Genomic DNA, 18,050 nt, shown 5'->3' on the forward strand with positions numbered 1-18,050 from the left:
GATAATGGATAATGTGGCATCTGATCTAAGTACTGCTGGGACACAGGGTAAATGTTCAAGTAATAGGAACTAAAGATTTTAATATGTTAGCACTGTATCAAGTATTTTGCTTAATTATGTTAATAAAATCTTGGAAGCAAGATTTAAAGTAGTCTACAGTGTAAGTAATACGGATTTATTTGCAGGTGGTTAGAGTTGGATGAGAGGACAAGTTTAAAGAAGACTATCAGAATACAGAAAGTCACTTTGACCATAATAGGCAGTCACTTGAGTAACAAAATGACAGGATTGGGGAAGGACACGGAGTTGGTGACAGCTGGACAACTGTGAGATTCAGTGAGAGGAAAGTTCTTGGTGAGCAAGGGAGATGATGGGGACAGACTGGTTGCAGGAGGAGGGACCAAAAGTTGACACCCCAAATGACAGAGAAAGAAGTGGGATCAAGAGGTGGTGAGATAGACAGGAAGCAAACAAATGGTTTCAAACTAATGGGTTAACCTCTGAATGTAGGATATGCCAGCCACCCCAAAATCCCACCTCTCCCACTTCCCACCCTCAGGAAAAACTGCAGAAGTGCCTGGAGCCCCTGGAGCAGAAATTGCAGGAGATCACCCGCTGCAAGTCCTCTGAGGAGAAGAAGCCTGGAGAGCTCAAGGTAAAGGCAGGTGATTCCATTTGGGCTGCTTTGCAGGCAATTAACCATACATTATTTAATCCACCAGTTCTGATTCATTGGAAAACTGCTTTTCTCTTAAAAACAATGGTATTTTGTTAGGCTTCTTTGTCATTAAACATTGCATTAAAGTATTTGTCATGAATTAAGTATTGTAGAGAAGGATGTAAGAGGTGAAGGAAGGATGGACAGAATATTTTACATCTGACAAGTTGAGGGAGTTCATGCGCATTGGTCTTTTTTCTTGTAAAACAGGAAGAGAGGCAGGGAGAGAGCAGGGATAGGAGTTTCTTAGAGGGATTGAGGAGAGGAGAATTTGGAAGGCTCACTGGGGTGGAAGAAAGAAGCAACTGACCAAGAGTTCACAAAAATGCCCAGTGACTTTTAGGACTACATTCTCTTAAGTAAGCTCAGGTATGCTAGATGATGTTGGTTCATTCCTAGACTGTTCCCCTGTCTACCCTACATCTGTAGGATCCTATCTGTCCTTCAGGCAGGATAAAAGCCACTTCCTATGTAGCCTTTCTTGACCCTTCAGAAATTGATTTTCTTAATTTTCATATAATTTTACTTCTCTTTCATGTATTACCATAGTTGTAGCATGATATTTTGGTAACTGTCTTATTTTATTGGACAGTGAACAATTCCTAATAGTGGCAGTAATAACTGTTTATTGAGTCCTGTGTGTTAATTCATTGGGTGTCCATGACATTCCAAATGTACAGGGTTGTGTTAAGTTTTAGTGGGACCTAGATGAGCTGTCAGACAAAGGGAAGGAAGTCCTGAAGGTCATCTTTAGCAAGGGTGAACTTAGATCTCTTGTAAAGTGAGTATTATTACCCCTAGTTATCACAGGAGGAAACTACTTGGATAAGTTCTAGTCCAAGATCACATAGCCAGTATGGGACAAAATCAGGGATATTAGCTCTGCATGAATCTATAAATATGTATTAAGTTTCCAGCATAGGCCAAATTCTGTGTTTGACACTGGGGAACAATGATGAGCAAACACACAGTCCCTGTCCTGCTTAAGCTTACAGTCAAGTAGAGAAAACAGATAATGACATGGCACAAAAAGCACAGTTGCAAATTCATAAGAAGACAACATAGAAATTTGACCTCATTAAAATCTTCCAGAAGAAATAATTCGCTTTTGGAGTTGAGATTTAGGGATCACCAAAGATTAAACACAACTTTGAAAATAGTAGGAACACTAATTTTTTAACAATGACAACATTTTGACAGAAAGCAAGTATTATTAAGTATTACTAAGTATTACCTTAGTCCTTTATATATTTGAATAAAACAAGATTTTGAACTTTTAAAATATTAATTAATTTTGATTGCAAAGGTGAACTTTAAAAAAAAGTTCTTTGTTCTTTTGGAGGGCTCCTGAGAAACTTAAAATATGTGAAAACGAAGCTTATTCCCAGTCATTAACTTTCCTGTTCCTGTTGATCACCTTCTTAAAGGTAAAGGATAAAGAGGGGAATAAAAATTTTTAAAAACCTTTTAAATGCTTGAACAGAACTGTGGTATTTTTAAAAATTCAGTGGTCTCTGAAACTACCACCAACATTCCTTTTGTAACCATTTGAATTCTCCGAAACCTCTCCCTCATCCCTATTTCCAGAATCAGACCCAATGCCCCTTTTAAAAATAAATAATTTGTAATTAACCATGCTGAAGTGGAAATTATAGATAAAATAACTTATCTGCATAATTTTAAAAAGAGATTATTATGCCCAAACACACACACACACACACACACACACACACACACACACAACATAGAGGAAAGTGATTTATAATAAAATCTGGTATGTAAATATTTGGGCATTACTATCCTGAAAGACACCACAATATAGTTTTATCCTTGCATCTCTCTGTGACACCATCAACAATGCAACAAATACAAATTCAGACTCAGGTAATTGCGTAGTAATGTTGACAAGCACCACAAGCAGCTTAGCTCTTAGTGACATAATTTTTCAAAATGATAAGTAACTTTTGATAAAGTTCTAACAAAAACAAAATACAGTCTTAGTTTTATTCAGCTGTTTCTGAAAAAGGTATATTAAAATTGGGTAAGAATTACTCTGTTTATGTATAAAATGGCATTTAAGTCTAGGCCTATGTTTTTGAATATCCAGCGGAACATAGAAAATGATGCAGGACTGTGCATGTTGCAGGGTCATCTCACACATTGAAGTGCTAGCAGCCCACCAGAGTACCCCCTATTATGGCAAACAAAAAGATGCCCCTTGTTTCTAAAATATCCCTAGTGGGAAGTAACACCTTCATTAAGAACCACTGCCATACAACTATAGAGTGGGAAAAAAAAAGAGAAGAATGATGGGATTATATAAGAGAGACCCCTTTGGCTTCCTATTAAATATAGTTATTAATCCTAAATTCTACCCATACATCACCTCTCAACATAGACACACATGTAGACACACAGACACGACACACACACAGACACACACACACACACACAGGAAAAAAGGTTGTATTTCAAGGGTTGGTAACCTTAGAAATAAAATTCAGTTATTTTATCAGCATAATTGAGTTTATTCAGGAATAGCAGAGAACTGCAATTCAGGACAAGCAAGTTAAGGCAAAACCATAGGCAAGTCCAGAGAACAAAGGAGAGGACTACTGTTTTATATAGGAAAGGCAGGGATTGGGAAGAAAATCCTTGGAGTAAACTCGGAGTTTAGAGTATAGTGACTTTTTATTGGCTAGGTTGTGACAGTCTATCATTGGCTGGGCTTGTTGACTGCAAAAAGAAAACCTTTCTTCTTCCTGCTGGTGTAGTAAGGTAGTATGGACCTATAAGGTACATCTCTACCTGTTGGGATAACAATTGACCAGTGGTGGGGCATGAGTGCTCCCCCTGCTGGCAACCTGACCATTTTAGCCAGGTTTCCTTTTATTAATTTTCACAGAGTAAATGTGTTAAGAATATATTTTGTTCCAGTGTGTACCTGAGAAGGCAGCAGTAGAATGGGAAGCAGCAACTCTAGAACTGGAGCTAGCCAGCCTCTGCTGAGAATTAGCTTGAAATCCAGAAACACCAGGCTTGTAAGGCTTTGCAGCCCCTCTGTATTCACCCTCAGCCGTACCTTTCAGTTTCTATCTGCATTTTACTTCCAGAGTCCCAATCTCTGCTTCTCTCTTGCTTCCCTGTTGGGTTTATTTCTCCCCATCAGTCATATGACACTTGGAGAATACGTCTGAGCAGATCACTTGTTGCAGTGGAGGTAGAGAAGGAAGGATGTGCTTGCTAATAACCCTCAGAAAGTATTATGGCTGGTGTTTTAGTCCCATATTATCAAATTTCAGGAATGTTAAAGGTTTAAGTCTGTGTGGTAGCTGAGAGAAAAACGTCAAATTTCAATATATAATTCACTAACAAATTTCTGGAACCTATTCCTGAGATGGGAACTGTCAGTTGTCTGAAGTGACTTGAAACTATTAACATGTTATTCCCTGAAATCTATATACAGTTGACCCTTGAACAACAAAGTTAGGGGTGCCAACCCCAGTCCAGTCAAAAATCAGCATATAACTTTCAACTCCCCAAAAACTTAATTCTTAATAGCCTACTGTTGACCAGAAGCATTAGTGATGACATAAAAAGTGATTAATACCTATTTTATATGTTTGTATTGTATACTATATTCTCACAATAAAGTGAGCTAGAGAAAGGAAACTTACTGAGAAAATCGTAAGGAAAAGAAAATACCTTTATGGTACTATACCATATTGAACCAAAAAATTCTGTGTATAAGTGGACTCTCACAGTTCAAACTCATGTTGTTCAACAGTCAACTGTATATATTTGGTAACAACTCATAACTAAAATCTTACTGATTCTGATACTTTTCCAGTTGGTCTCTGGTTTTTAGTGGGTAGATGTCTAGCAATATACAAATGATGATCATCTGGTCTCCAACTTCCCAGTATTTATTATTTTCCTTTTCTTGATACATTTCATTAGCTATAACTTTAGCATTGGAACTAGCAAAAATATCTTGTATCCATAATAATAGATGTCTCTATATTATTGAGTTCTTATATCTTGCATTTTTTTCACCAAACCAGAAGTATAGCTTTTTTAGAAGTTAATTTAATAAAGAAAATTAAATATTTTTTCAAATAATTTTTTTAAAGTTTATTTTTATTTGAGAGAAAGAGAGCAAGCAGGGGAGGGACAGAGAGCAGGGGACAGAATCCCAAGCAGGCTCTGTGTTGCCGCCACAGAGCCTTATGTGGGGCTTGAACTCATGAACCATGAGATCATGACCTGAGCTGAAGTCAAGAGTTGGACGCTTAACTGAGCCACTCAGGCACCCCTAAAATTAAAATTTTTTTAAACACTGATTTTTTTTTAATCTCCCCAGTAGTCTTCACTCCCAAGTCACCAGTAGGGGTGATAATGGGGATGGAGCCATTACTTAGAGGAGATTTCAATGGAGAGAAACATGAGTGTTCTGTTAGAGTATTTGCAATGACACTGGAAATCTTTTAATTCATACACATGGTGGGTAGGGAAAGGCTCCCTTATGCCCCACTGGCCCTGTTAAGTATAATGCTTTCCCTATTTTCTTAGAGACTAGTGGAGTGTCGCCGACAACAGATCTTAAAGGAATTTGAAGAGCTTCATAGGCGGCTGGATGAAGAACAGCAGATGTTGCTTTCACGCCTGGAGGAGGAGGAACAGGACATTCTACAGCGCCTCCGAGAAAATGCTGCTCACCTTGGAGACAGGCGCCGGGACCTGGCCCACTTGGCTGCTGAGGTGGAGGGCAAGTGCTTACAGTCGGGCTTCGAGATGCTTAAGGTTCGACCTTTGCCCCTGTATAGCCTCTCAGGTCAAGTGCAGTATAGCTTTGCACAGGCCATTCTGTCAACCTGGGATGCTCACCCTCCTGCTCTGCTTCTCTAATCCAGTTCTTTCTTCCAGACATACTCAAAGGATCTTTTTCTACAGAAAGTCTTCTTCTGATTTCTCCCATCCCCTTCTAATCATTTCTGTGTTCTTATGTCTTGTGAACAATATGTGCTTAATTTGTACCAAAGAAAAAATTCACTCCTTTGAAAGGAGGGAAATCTAGTCTGAATCAGTGAAAAAACTATACATTAAAAATTATGTGAATGCAGTTGCCATTACTTTTAGGTCCTGGAACTTGATTTACCTAGTGCTAAAAACAAACAAACAAAAAAATAGAAACCTAGTTTGAAGGACACTTGAAATTATGTATAAATAATATATTAACTTTTGCTATGTAAATAATGACTCTAAAATGTTTGAAATAATTTGTTCTTTTAAGCAGATGAATGGTGTTAGCAAGGTTGTAGGAAACATATCTCTTTTTAGAGATGAGATTACCAGCATTTGAATCAGTGAGGCTTCATTGTACATTTATCTGCATGTTATGTATTGCTTGGTACTTATTCTTGTGTCCTTTCATGTATGTGTGTTCTGCCTTCCACATTAAACTGGGAAATCCTTGGGGGGCAAAGATTTGTCTTCTTTGTCTTCTGGACCCCAAGTATTCAAAAATCAGGATTGGCACACAATTATCAATGTTTATTAACCAGTACCAGATGGGGATAACAACAACAACAACAGGAAAGTGATTCATTCCAATGCCACCAGTCTGTACTGATCCTCAAGGAGACAGGTGTGTGGTTGGTACTTGGGGGACAGAGTATAGAGCAGACACAATCCCTGTCCCTTGCATTGAGCTCCCAGTGTCCTTGAGGAGCAAGACAAACACACAAGAAACCATTTGGAAGTGATATAAATTACCAAGCTTGATGCTATCCAAAAGTTGAAAACAGAGATCAGATTGGGAAAGATGTACTCTGATCCCTCTGGAGCTCTTCCCTTTGCATTTTGACCCTCAGATTGCCCTATTCCTATTTTATAGATCTAGAATTTTGGGGAGGAGGGGGAACCTTTTGCCTTTAGGACCCTTGACTACCAGGACCAATATTGCTTTCTTTTCTCCTTCCCTCTAGGATGTCAAAAGTACCCTGGAAAAGTAAGTGATTCTTGCATCTCTTTGAGTGAGTTAGGTCTTGGCTTAGAAACCAAGGGTACAGTAAGGAGTAGGGGAGAATGATGGGAAAGTCACACAGTGTCTGGATAGGATGTGGGAGAAGGTTCATTGCGTCCATGAAGGCTGTTAGAGAGCAAATCATTGGGAGTAAGAGTACATCACCATTTCCCCATTGAGCATCAGGACTAACTTGGTAAGGAAGAAACCAAGGTAATGTAGAACCAGATGCTACCTTTGTCCATGGGTGGAAATGTGTCCAAACAAGACAGACAAAGGAAGGGTTTGGGAGAGTGGGGAGGGTGATTACCCATTTGCATGAAATATAGCAATACCCCCAGAAAGTTCTGAGACTCATTCTTAAAATAAGACTCTGTCCAGGGGACCCTATGGCTCTCCATAGATTGGCAAAAGAAAGCAGTAAGTACTTGTCTTCAGGGAGGAGGGAGAAAATGGGAGGATGGAGAATTTTAGTTTCTCCCTAAATATGACAATATCTGCATACTCACTCAGCTGGAGCTTCCCCTGACCCTGCCCTTTCTTCCCCTATCTCCCTATCCCTCCTAGATGTGAGAAGGTGAAGACCATGGAGGTGACTTCAGTGTCCATAGAGCTGGAAAAGAACTTCAGCAATTTCCCCCGACAGTACTTTGCCCTAAGGAAAATCCTTAAACAGCTAATTGGTGAGTTGTTCCCAAAAATAAACTAGCAGAGGAAATCAGCAGAGAAGAAAGTCTTTAAGTCCCACTTTATCTGGGCTTCAGTTGTACCATCTGTCATTTTGTGCCCATGGCCACACCCAGCCCTTTACCTGGCTTTCAATCTCACTGTGAGTGACAGAGCTTAGGTGTCATCTACTCTTAGGCCCACACTTTTCTAAATAGGGACCCATAGAAGTTAAATAATATGCCTAAACTTGTCCCTTTTTGAGAACGAGAGGGAGTGCCATTAATCAGAGAAAATAGTCACAAACCAGGACTGTTCCAGGAAACCAGATACATGGTCACCCTATCCCTGGACCATACTGCTGTCTTGCTGTGTATCTTTCTTAACATTTTCTGTCCTTTCTGGCCCTTGGACTGTGACTTGTGCTTCATCACTCAGTGAGATGATGTCACAGGGGGATGAAAAAGGGATAAGGCAGGAGCCTAAAGCATCAGCCCTTGCAGAATTGAGATTATTATCTGTTTACTTTAGGGCCAGGGTAAGAAGGGAAGCTGTTGTTCCCTCCTCTCCCTTAGGTGACAGCATGGATTGAGAAAGTTAATCAAACCATGGTGTTCTGGGGACCTTTAAGGAAACAAGTTTGTAAAGGCAGGCTGGGAGAGTGAGGCAGGGGCATTTAGCTATTCCCATCCTCATCTAGCTCCCCACTCTGGCTTCTCCCGCCAGCGGATGTGACCCTGGACCCAGAGACTGCTCACCCTAACCTAGTCCTGTCCGAAGATCGTAAGAGCGTCAAGTTTGTGGAGACAAGACTCCGGGATCTCCCTGACACACCACGGCGATTCACCTTCTATCCTTGTGTCCTGGCTACTGAGGGCTTCACCTCAGGCCGACACTACTGGGAGGTGGAGGTGGGTGATAAGACCCACTGGGCAGTGGGCGTGTGCCGGGACTCCGTAAGCCGAAAGGGCGAGCTGACTCCACTCCCTGAGACTGGCTACTGGCGGGTGCGGCTGTGGAACGGGGACAAATATGCAGCCACCACCACGCCTTTTACCCCTTTGCACATCAAGGTGAAACCCAAACGGGTAGGCATATTCCTAGACTATGAGGCCGGCACACTGTCTTTTTACAATGTCACAGACCGCTCTCATATCTACACCTTTACTGATACTTTTACTGAGAAACTTTGGCCCCTCTTCTATCCAGGCATCCGTGCTGGTCGGAAGAATGCTGCACCACTTACAATCAGGCCCCCAACAGATTGGGAGTGACAGGTAGGGATGTGGGAATAATTGGGGTGAGTCAGGGTCAAGAGCTATGGGCCTTCCTTCCTGTGACCTGCTGGAACGTCTTCGTGTCTGCCTGGTTCCAGTCCTGCACTGTTTAGGAGAAGCACCTTGGTTTCTAGAATGGTTTATATGGAGGAGTATGTAGGACTGGTCTGGGATGAGCACACAGCTGTCTCTCTCCTAACCGTCAGGGTGGGGAATTAGTTCCCAGGGGTTATCTCCCCTGAAGTCCATCAGGTTTTCTATTGCACATGGATAGGTTAGGAAGGAAGGAGAGGCTTTTCCAGAAACAAAAAGTCTGTGAGAGGGTCTGACTTGCTCAAAACCAGAAGAGGAAACAGAAACCCCTGTACGTTCTTTTAAGGGGTTCTTATTTGTTGAGAAAGATCAGAGGGGTCTGTGTACCTCTAGACTAAAATAAAGATGAATGATAGTTGCTCTTGTGGGTCTAGAAGTTAAGGAGTTTTTTTGTTTGTTTGTTTTTTGTTTTTGAGAGCAGAGATTGGGCATCAAGAAGATTAGAAAGGAAGTTGGGAAAGGGGCTAAAGGAACAGATTCCTAACAGGGTTTCTTTGGTCTTCTACTCCCAGAGTAAGTTGCCATTATGAGTAGGATTGGCCAGAGGTAGGAATGTGGGGAGGAGAGGGTGAGAAGAAATGAGAGGAGAACCCAAGTCCCTGCCTCAGCCTTCAGCAAAGCTGGCTTATTGCCTGTCTCCTTAGAGTTGGTTGTCTCCAAGAATCGGTCAGTCACCTTTCTCCTGCAGAGGTGAGGTGCCAGAGACCCCTCAAGACATGTCTACCTTTTCACTGCTTTCCCAAGGGGACCTGGAAAGGACAGTCAAGTATTAGAGGAAAGAGAAAGGTATTTCTATCCAAAGCCCTGGCCTTAAAGAATGTTACTAAGTATCTGCTCCCAAGTTGTCAGCCTTGTTACTTGGCTAAGGTGTCCAAGCCAAAAAGGGAGAAGGAAAATGGAGTCTTCCTCACCCTGAGGACAGGGTAGAAGACAGGGTATGTAGAGCAAAGTGTCACATAGGCAACCTCCTTTAGCCTATGTTCATATGGCCTGGAACTAGTGTTCACAAGAGCCAGTCTCTTGCATATTTGTTGCCATCCTTCACCTTTTGCCATTTCCCCTATCAGAGAATGTAAATCATTTTAACATTAGGCCAAAATAAACAACTTGTAGGGTACATATGTTGTCAAAAAAGGTTAAAGCGATGCATGCCAAACCAAACTAAAATGATTTGGAATATCTGCTACTTGGGTGATCAGGGATTCACAGAAGATTGGGACAAGAAACTGCAGTTTATTGAGAGTGTTTCACTTCCTCCTACCACCTCAACAGGACTTTGTCCAGACTCTCCTCTTACCTTTGTGCCTTGACTGTGGTTCTTTGTGGCAAGATGCTTTGGTTGGTAAAACATAACATGGAACAAAGGATCCACTGAAGTGATCTCTGTGTTGTGTGGTAATTTGACAATGGCCTTGTGTTATGTAAGAATCACTGATGTTAAAAGTGCATGTTCTTGGGGCTATCCTCAGTGATTGATCAAAGTCTGGGGTAGGGCTGGGCCTCTACATTTTAAACATACTCCTCATTTGAATTTAGGGAACTTTGGGAAATTAGTCCCAGAGGAAGTTTGGGCCATTTCTTCTGAGCTGAAGGGCTGGTTCTCTGCCTGGCCCGATGGGGTTTGAGAAGGGAGAGAGGGGCCTCATTCTCTCCTTACTTAATTCTGCCCTCTCCCTGTCTCAGGGTTCATTCATGTTATGCCCTTCCACCCCACATTCCTCTACTCTTGACTTCAGGAAATGTTGGTCATTATCTATGAGACAAAGGTAAACACAGGATGTCAAACAGAACAAACAGGAGACTGAGGTCAGAGTAAGGGATGTTAAATATATGCCTTGGATAGGAGTCTGGGGGAGAGGAGAGTTTCAGAGACAGGAGATGCTGTCAAAATTTCTGTGCTCCAGTATCTAAGACTAGGAGTTAGCTAGGATCACCTACTATGTGTCTAGCACTGCATAACACGAAGTGTTTTTTGGGTAAGTGGAAAGGAATGGGAATAAGCTGTACTTCCCTCCCTCCACCACTCTCATGATCCTTTCCAATTTCACTCCCACCAGTACCAGTGCTTTTTTTGAATGTATAACTTCTGTTTCTTCAGTCTGTAGATCTTCCAGGCATCTATCTACCTTTGGCTTGTGGAGAGTAGGGAAGAAGTTCTAGCAGGTATAAATTGCATATAACCATCTCCCCAGCCTATCTACATAAAGAGACCAGTATTCTGTCCTGAAAATATTTCCTAGTTTAAGATAATCTCCTGTTCCACTAGCCTTTCCTACCTAGTACAGTTGATCGTGGGCTTGAGGAGACTAGAAGAAAGCCAAAACTCAGAAAGGCGCCCTGGGCTTGGATTGCATGGATGAGTATGGGTTTACAAACAGCTGGGTCTGTGAGGCCACAGGGTGGCGCCAGAGTAAGGATCTCCCTGAGAGAGGCCCAGGAACTACACTTCCCAGGAGGCCTTGTGCAGGCGCCCGAGACGGAGCAATCGGAGGGGCAGGACCTGCGGACGCTTGCTTGTGAGGCGCTAGTGCAGCGTCGATGGCTGGCCCAGTAAAGGACCGAGAGGCCTTCCAGAGGCTAAACTTCCTGTACCAGGCAAGTCCGTCGGGGCGTTTGGGGAGGCGACTGGGTTTGGCCGGCCACCGAGTGACGGTTTCCCTCCCCTAGGCCGCCCACTGTGTCCTTGCGCAGGACCCCAAGAACCAGGCGCTGGCGAGGTTTTACTGCCACACGGAGAGGACCATCGCAAAGCGGCTGGTCTTGCGGCGGTGAGACGCTCCGAGAGCCTAGTGGCGGGCGGGACGTGGGAAGAATGGGGAGAATGAGCGCAGGCGCTCGGATCACCATCCCCCTCCGCCCACAGGGACCCCTCAGTGAAGAGGACCCTCTGTCGTGGCTGCTCTTCCCTTCTTATCCCTGGCCTCACCTGCACCCAGCGTCAGAGACGTGAGTGCTCCTACTAACGTGGGGTGATTGAGGTGCAGTTGGGTTGGGGAGGGGATCCCCTTCCTCGCTTTAGATGGGCGTCTAGCGTGGGATTTGCAGCAGCCGACATTTTCCAGCTTCGGGTTAAATTGGTAACTCCTCTGGGACAAACTAAGATCTGGACAATAGGGAAATGATGTTGCTATAAGAGGTAACCCACCCATACATAATAATAGAGGTGTTATTTTGCATTGTGGAGGACAGGATTCACATCACTGTTTTCATTCATTCATTCATTCATTCAACAAATATTGATTTTTCTTTCTAAGGTGTATCAAGTATTGTATGAGATACATTATTCTCATTGAAATTATAGTCTGATAGAATAGACTAAGAAACAATTAAAATAGTGTAGAAAAATGCTTTAATTGGGGAGGTAACATTACTTATACCAGTAATGATGAGGTTCATGATAAGCAAAAGGAGTGAAGAGATGGAAAGTCTAGGCATGTGTGAGGACTCTGAGACAAGAGAGCTTGTGGTGCTGTCAAGGAGACCAGAGTTTAGGAGCCTGGAGTTTGAGGTGGGCAAGGTTAAAGCATGAGGCTGGAGAAGGAAACAGGGCAGATCTTAAAGAGACTTCTAAGGACTTTGGACTTTATCTTAAAGGATACAAAAAAATTGATGGACTTTAAGCAGGGGTAAGACATCTCAAATTTGTATTCAAAGTTGGGGAGGGTTGGAATTCGTACCGAAAAACAGTGGAGGCAAAATTGGATGAAGGAGAGCTTTTCTTCTCCTAAATCTGGGCACTCTTTCCCCACCCCACCCCTGCTTAAACCCCAGGATGCAGGGGACAGCGCTGGACAGTACAGACCTGCCTAACATGCCAGCGCAGCCAACGTTTCCTCAATGATCCTGATCATCTGCTCTGGGGAGACCGGCCTGAGGCCCAGCTGGGGAGCCATGCAGGTGAGAGGTTTGTAGAGGAAAACTGAGGATACTCCAGGAAGATAGGAGTGATGGGGGGCATAGATCTGATGAGGTTACACAGGTGGATTCTACGTTGCTGGGAGAGGTGCCACAGTCTTATAAAACCCAAATTCTCATCTACACAGATCCCAAATCTCCACAAACCCTGCCAAACACAGCCCACCCCATTCTAGCCCACCTCTGTGAGGAGAAAGTGCAGCATGAGAGCTCCAGCCACCAGTGATGGATTCATCTTATCTTCAAAATAAATAAAGTATATTGGTGTCTCACTTTGTGTGATTCTGTGAGTATTTCAGCTCTTCATTCTATTTTCCTCTGTTTCAGTTTGTATTTCTCTGTCACTGGCTAACCTCTCTGTCTTTACCATGTTCATATTCCTACAATTTGGGGAGATCCTGATTTCTATAAACCACTTGCCCACTGAGCAGCTTCCATTTCCAGGATACTGACCCCAGTGCTCCTTCATCCCTGCTTCCTTAGTGCAATGCCACATTTGGAACTCAGGATCCAGGGTTGTTGGCAAGAGCTTGAGCCTTCATAGAATATTTTTTATTTAGGTAGCCCTCACTGTTGACTAAAGGGCTAAACAGACTGCTGATGCCACTGATGTCGTTTTTAGACAAGGAAAAAAAGTTTAGGGGGTCCGAATGGCTTCAGATCCTCCAGGCTCACTCCAAGCTGATCTTTCCCAATCTCTTGGTTTTCTTCTATAAAATTCTAATATGAGAAGTGGTACAAACCTGAACAAGGTCAAAGGTGATAACGAAAGGACATTGGTGGACAGTACACAACTGTGCCCCATAGATAAACCCTCAGGATTTTCTTGAGAATGAGTAAACAACAAAAATTGTTTTATTTGATGTCCCTAGGGAACTTACTCAAAGACAGAATTTCAGACTGACCTCTTGCTGGGTGCCAGCTAATCAATTTCCCTCAAACATATACAAACAAAATTCACGATTCCCAGAATACAATTTTCTTTCTTCTCTTGCTCTTATAAATCCTGTGTTGTACTTATTTATTGCTGCATAAAATTCACTGCATGATGTGGCTTCAAACAATGATTTTGTGGACTGTGCTTTCTGAGAGCTTAACTGGCTAGTTTCTTCTATTCCATATGGCATCAGCTGGAGTGACTCAGCTGCATTTAGCTGCTGTCTGTGGTACCTGGTCTAGAAGACCCCAGAAGATTCATATGCATGTCTGCCACCTCCTTGCTTTTCTGTGTGGCCTATTACATAGCTGGTTTTGATGTTCTCACAGCATAGGTCTCTCAAGGAGGTTGGACCTCTTACATGCCCTCTGGCTTCCACCGAAAGCAGTTAAGAGGTCAAGCTCCAAGGTGCAAGTACTTATCAAGCCTCTGTTCTCATCACACTTGCTGATTGATGTCCCCTTGACAAAGCAAGTAACCAAGCCCAGATTCAACAGGGAAGGAGCATGCATACCAGAAGGTTCATTTGTTCCCTGGGACCACCAGTGTAGCAATCTACCACATCTTTATTTTGCCTTCATCCTTGACTCAGTTTTCCCATTGACTCCGTATGTCAATAGGTTACTTGCATGAAAAATAGTAAATAGTGTGCAAGTAACTTTCTCAGTTACTTTGTAACAGTTTATTTCTGGAGATAGTGTCTACCTGGGTCAACTGTAACAACCAACATAAACATGTAGCCTGAAAATGCACCTCCTGTAGACCTGGGCGCTTTTCATCTTCAGTTCTTGTTCCTTGGCTGCATCCGTGAGTCTCATATCTGATCTTATTCATTCTTCTACACTGGGTCTGATTTTTGGCTAAGTTTGTTTGGAGTGTTTTGTTGATTGCACATGACTGAACATGCCCATAGTGGGATAATGAGGGAACTTTGAGTTTTGATTTTATGGCTAAGTTCATTAAGTGATATCCCTCGTGTGGGGAGACTGTGGAAATCATGTTCCAGTTGGGAAATAGATGAAACCATGTGGAATATGGTTCACTTAGGTGTTTGTGGTTTGTTCATCTGTTTTGTGTTTTCATCAGAATAGATTCCTCTAACTAGAGGTCATGGTCCTATTCCTCCTTCCAAAACTGTGTCCTTTTTCATGTTTACTAATTTTTTTTAATTTAAATTCTAGTTGCTTAACACATAGTGTAATATTGGTTTCAGGAGTAGAATTCAATGATTCATTACTTACATACAACACCCAGGGTTCATCATAACAAGTGCCCTCTTTAATACCCATCACACATTTACCCATCCCCAACCCAACTCCCTCCATCAGCCATCAGTTCTCTATCATTAAAAGTCTCTATGGGTGGCTTGGGTGGCTCAATCAATTAAGTGTCCAACTTCAACCCAGGTCATGATCTCACAGTTTGTGAGTTCAAGCCCTGCATCAGGCTGTGTGCTGACAGTTCAGAGCCTGGAGCCTGCTTCAGATTCTGTGTCTCCCTCTCTCTCTGTCCTTCCCCCACTTGTGCTCAGTCTCTCAAAAATAAACGTTAAAAAAAAATTTTTGACAGAGTTTCTAATGGTTTGTGTCCCTCTCTTTTTTAATCCCTTCCCATATGTTTGTCTGTTTTGTTTCTTAAATTCCACATGAATGAAATCAAATGATATCTTTCTCTGACGGACTTATTTCACTTATCATAATACACTGTAGCTCCATCCACATCATTGCAAATGTCAAGATTTCATTTCTTTTGACAGCTGTGTGTGTGTGTGTGTGTGTGTGTGTGTGTGTGTGTATCTCACATCTTTATCCATTCATCAAATGGACATTTGGGCTCTTTTTTGGCTATTGTTGATAATGCTGCTATAAACATCAGGGTACATGTACTCCTTCAAATCAGGATTTTTGTATCCTTTTGGTAAATACTGAGTAGTGCAATTGCTGGATTGTAGGGTAGTTCTATTTTTAACTTTTTGGGAAGCCTACATACTGTTCTCCAGAGTGGCTGCACCAGTTTGCATTCCCACCAAGAGGGATTCCAAGTGCAAGAGGGTTCCCCTTTCTCTACATCCTCACCAACACCTGTTGTTTCTTGTGTTGTTACTTTTAGCCATTCTGACAGGTGTGATGTGGTATCTCATCGTGGTTTTGATTTGTATTTCTCTAGTGATGAGTGATGTTGAGCATCTTTTCATGTGTCTACTGGCCATATGGATGTCTACTTTGGAAAAATGTCTATTCATGTCTTCTGCCCATTTCTTAACTGGATTGTTTGTTTTTTGGGTGTTTAGTAAGTTCTTTATAGATTTTGGAGGCTAACCCTTTATGAGATAGGTCTTTTGCAAAGATCTTCCATTCTGTAAGTTGCCTTTTAGTTTTGTTGATTGTTTCCTTTGCTGTGCAGCTTTTTATCTTGATGAAGTCCCAATAGTTCATGTTTGCTTTTGTGTCCCTTGTCTCTGGCAACGTGTCAAGTAAGAAGTTGCAATGGCCAAGTTTGAAGAAGTTGCTGCCTGTGTTCTCCTCTAGGATTTTGATGGTTTCCATCTCATGATTAGGTCTTTCATCCATTTTGAATTTATTTTTGTGTATGGTGTAAGAAAGTGGTTCAGTTTCATCTGCATTTTGCAATCCAGTTTTTCCACCACCATTTTGAAGAGACAGTCTTTATGCCATTGGATATTCTTTTCTGCTTAGTTGAATATGAGTCGACCATATAGTTGTGGGTCTATTTCTGGGTTTTCTATTCTGTTCCATTGATCCATGTGTCTGTTTTTGACCCATACTGCCTTGATGACTACAGCTTTGTAATATAGCTTGAAGTCTGGAATTATGATGCTTTCAGCATTGCTTTTCTTTTTCAGGATTGCTTTGGCTATTTGGGGCCTTTTGTGTTTCCATGCAAATTTTAGGATTGTTTGTTCTAGCTCTGTGAAGAATGCTGGTGTCATTTTGATAGTGATTGCATTAAATGTGTAGATTGTGGGGCACCTGGGTGGCTCAGTCGGTTGAGCATTGACTTCAGCTCAGGTCATGATCTCACGGTTCGTGAGTTCGAGCCCTGCGTCAGGCTCTGTGCTGACAGCTCAGAGCTTGGAGCCTGCTTTGGATCCTGTGTCTCCCTCTCTCTCTACCCCTCCCTCGCTTGCTCTCTCTCTCTCTCTCTCTTTCAAAAATAAATAGACTTCCAAAAAATTATTTTAAAAAAGTGTGTAGATTGCTTTGGGTAGTAGAGACTTTTTTTTTTTTTTTTTTTTTTTTTTTTTACAGACAGGGTTGGGGGAAAGAGAGAGAGAGAGAGAGAGAGAGAGAGAGAGAGAGAGAGAGAGAGAGAATCCCACGCAGGCTCCATGCTGAGCTCATGGGATCCTACGACCCTAGGATCATGACCCAAGCCAAAATCAAGAGTCAGACGCTCAACCAACTGAGCCACCCAGGCGCCCCTGGGTATTACAGACATTTTAATAATGTTTGTTCTTCCAGTCCATGAGCATGGAATGTTTTCCATTTCTTTGTGTCCTCTTCAATTTTCTTCATATGTTTTCTGTACTTTTTAGGGTCCAGATCTTTTACCTCTTTGATTAGGTTTATTCCTAAGTATCTTCTGGTTTTTGGTGCAGTTGTAAATGGGATCAATTCCTTGATTTCTCTTTCTGCTGCTTCGTTATTGGTGTATAGAAATGCAACCGATTTGTGTACATTGATTTTTTATCCTGCAATTTTGCTGAATTCATGTATTAGTTATAGCAATTTTTTGGCAGAATCTTTCAGGTTTTCTACGTAGAGTATCATGTTGTCTGCAAATAGTGAAAGTGTGACTTCTTTCTTGATGATTTGGACCTTTTATTTTTGGTTTTGGTTTGCTCACAGTTACAGCATTTTATTTCAGCTTTAGTTATTTTATCCCTGCAGTAAGGGAGTCTTTTGTGACTTCTATGCTTTTTTCAAACCCGGCTAGTATCCTTATAATTGTTGTTTTATTTTTTTTTTCAGTTTATTTATTTATTTTTGAGAGAGAGCATGCATAAACACAAGTGGAGGAGGGGCAGAGAGGGAAGGAGAGCAGGAGAATCCCAAGCAGGCTTCACACTGACAGTGTAAAGCCCAACACTGGGCTTGAACCCATAAACCTTAAGATTATGACCTGAGCCAAAATTGAATTGGACACTTAACTGACTGAGCCACCCAGGCCCCCTATAATTGTTTTAAATTCTAGTTCAGACATCTTACTTATATCTGTATTGATTAAACCTCTGACCATTCCTTCTTCCTGTTTTTTCTTTTGGGGTGAATTTCTCCATCTTATCATGTTGTAAATTCAAAAAAGGGTTGGGGGGGAGGCTGTGTTTTGTGGTCTTGTCTGTTTGTCAAAAGAAGCTAGATCCAAAAATAAATAACTAAACTTCTTTTAAAATAAATA

General features: G+C 42.0%; 2 protein-coding genes across 6 annotated transcripts in view; both read left to right on the forward strand.

The window, feature by feature from the left end:
• The window catches only part of LOC102901769 (E3 ubiquitin-protein ligase TRIM39), a 13,338-nt gene extending 3,179 nt beyond the window's left edge, over window positions 1-10,159 (forward strand). For 4 of the 5 annotated variants that reach the window (XM_023253734.2, XM_006931514.5, XM_006931515.5 and 1 more), the window contains exons 3-7: window positions 560-655; window positions 5,291-5,521; window positions 6,706-6,728; window positions 7,311-7,426; window positions 8,136-10,159. In XM_023253734.2, coding sequence (XP_023109502.1) covers window positions 560-655; window positions 5,291-5,521; window positions 6,706-6,728; window positions 7,311-7,426; window positions 8,136-8,683 — 1,014 coding nt within the window. In that variant the 3' untranslated portion in view covers window positions 8,684-10,159. The remainder of the gene's footprint in view (window positions 1-559; window positions 656-5,290; window positions 5,522-6,705; window positions 6,729-7,310; window positions 7,427-8,135) is intronic. The other variant, XM_019830167.3, reaches the window with a different exon arrangement.
• A 141-nt stretch (window positions 10,160-10,300) lies between these two features.
• RPP21 (ribonuclease P/MRP subunit p21) lies at window positions 10,301-12,966 on the forward strand. The gene is made up of 5 exons (XM_003985866.6): window positions 10,301-11,374; window positions 11,447-11,547; window positions 11,643-11,725; window positions 12,551-12,676; window positions 12,823-12,966. The coding sequence occupies exons 1-5, from the start codon at window positions 11,318-11,320 to the stop codon at window positions 12,918-12,920; spliced, it is 465 nt and encodes a 154-aa protein (XP_003985915.2). The 5' UTR covers window positions 10,301-11,317; the 3' UTR covers window positions 12,921-12,966.
• The last annotated feature ends 5,084 nt before the right edge of the window (window positions 12,967-18,050 follow it).

The sequence above is a fragment of the Felis catus genome, chromosome B2, assembly GCF_018350175.1.
Source record: "Felis catus isolate Fca126 chromosome B2, F.catus_Fca126_mat1.0, whole genome shotgun sequence".
NCBI classification, from domain to species: Eukaryota; Metazoa; Chordata; class Mammalia; order Carnivora; family Felidae; genus Felis; species Felis catus.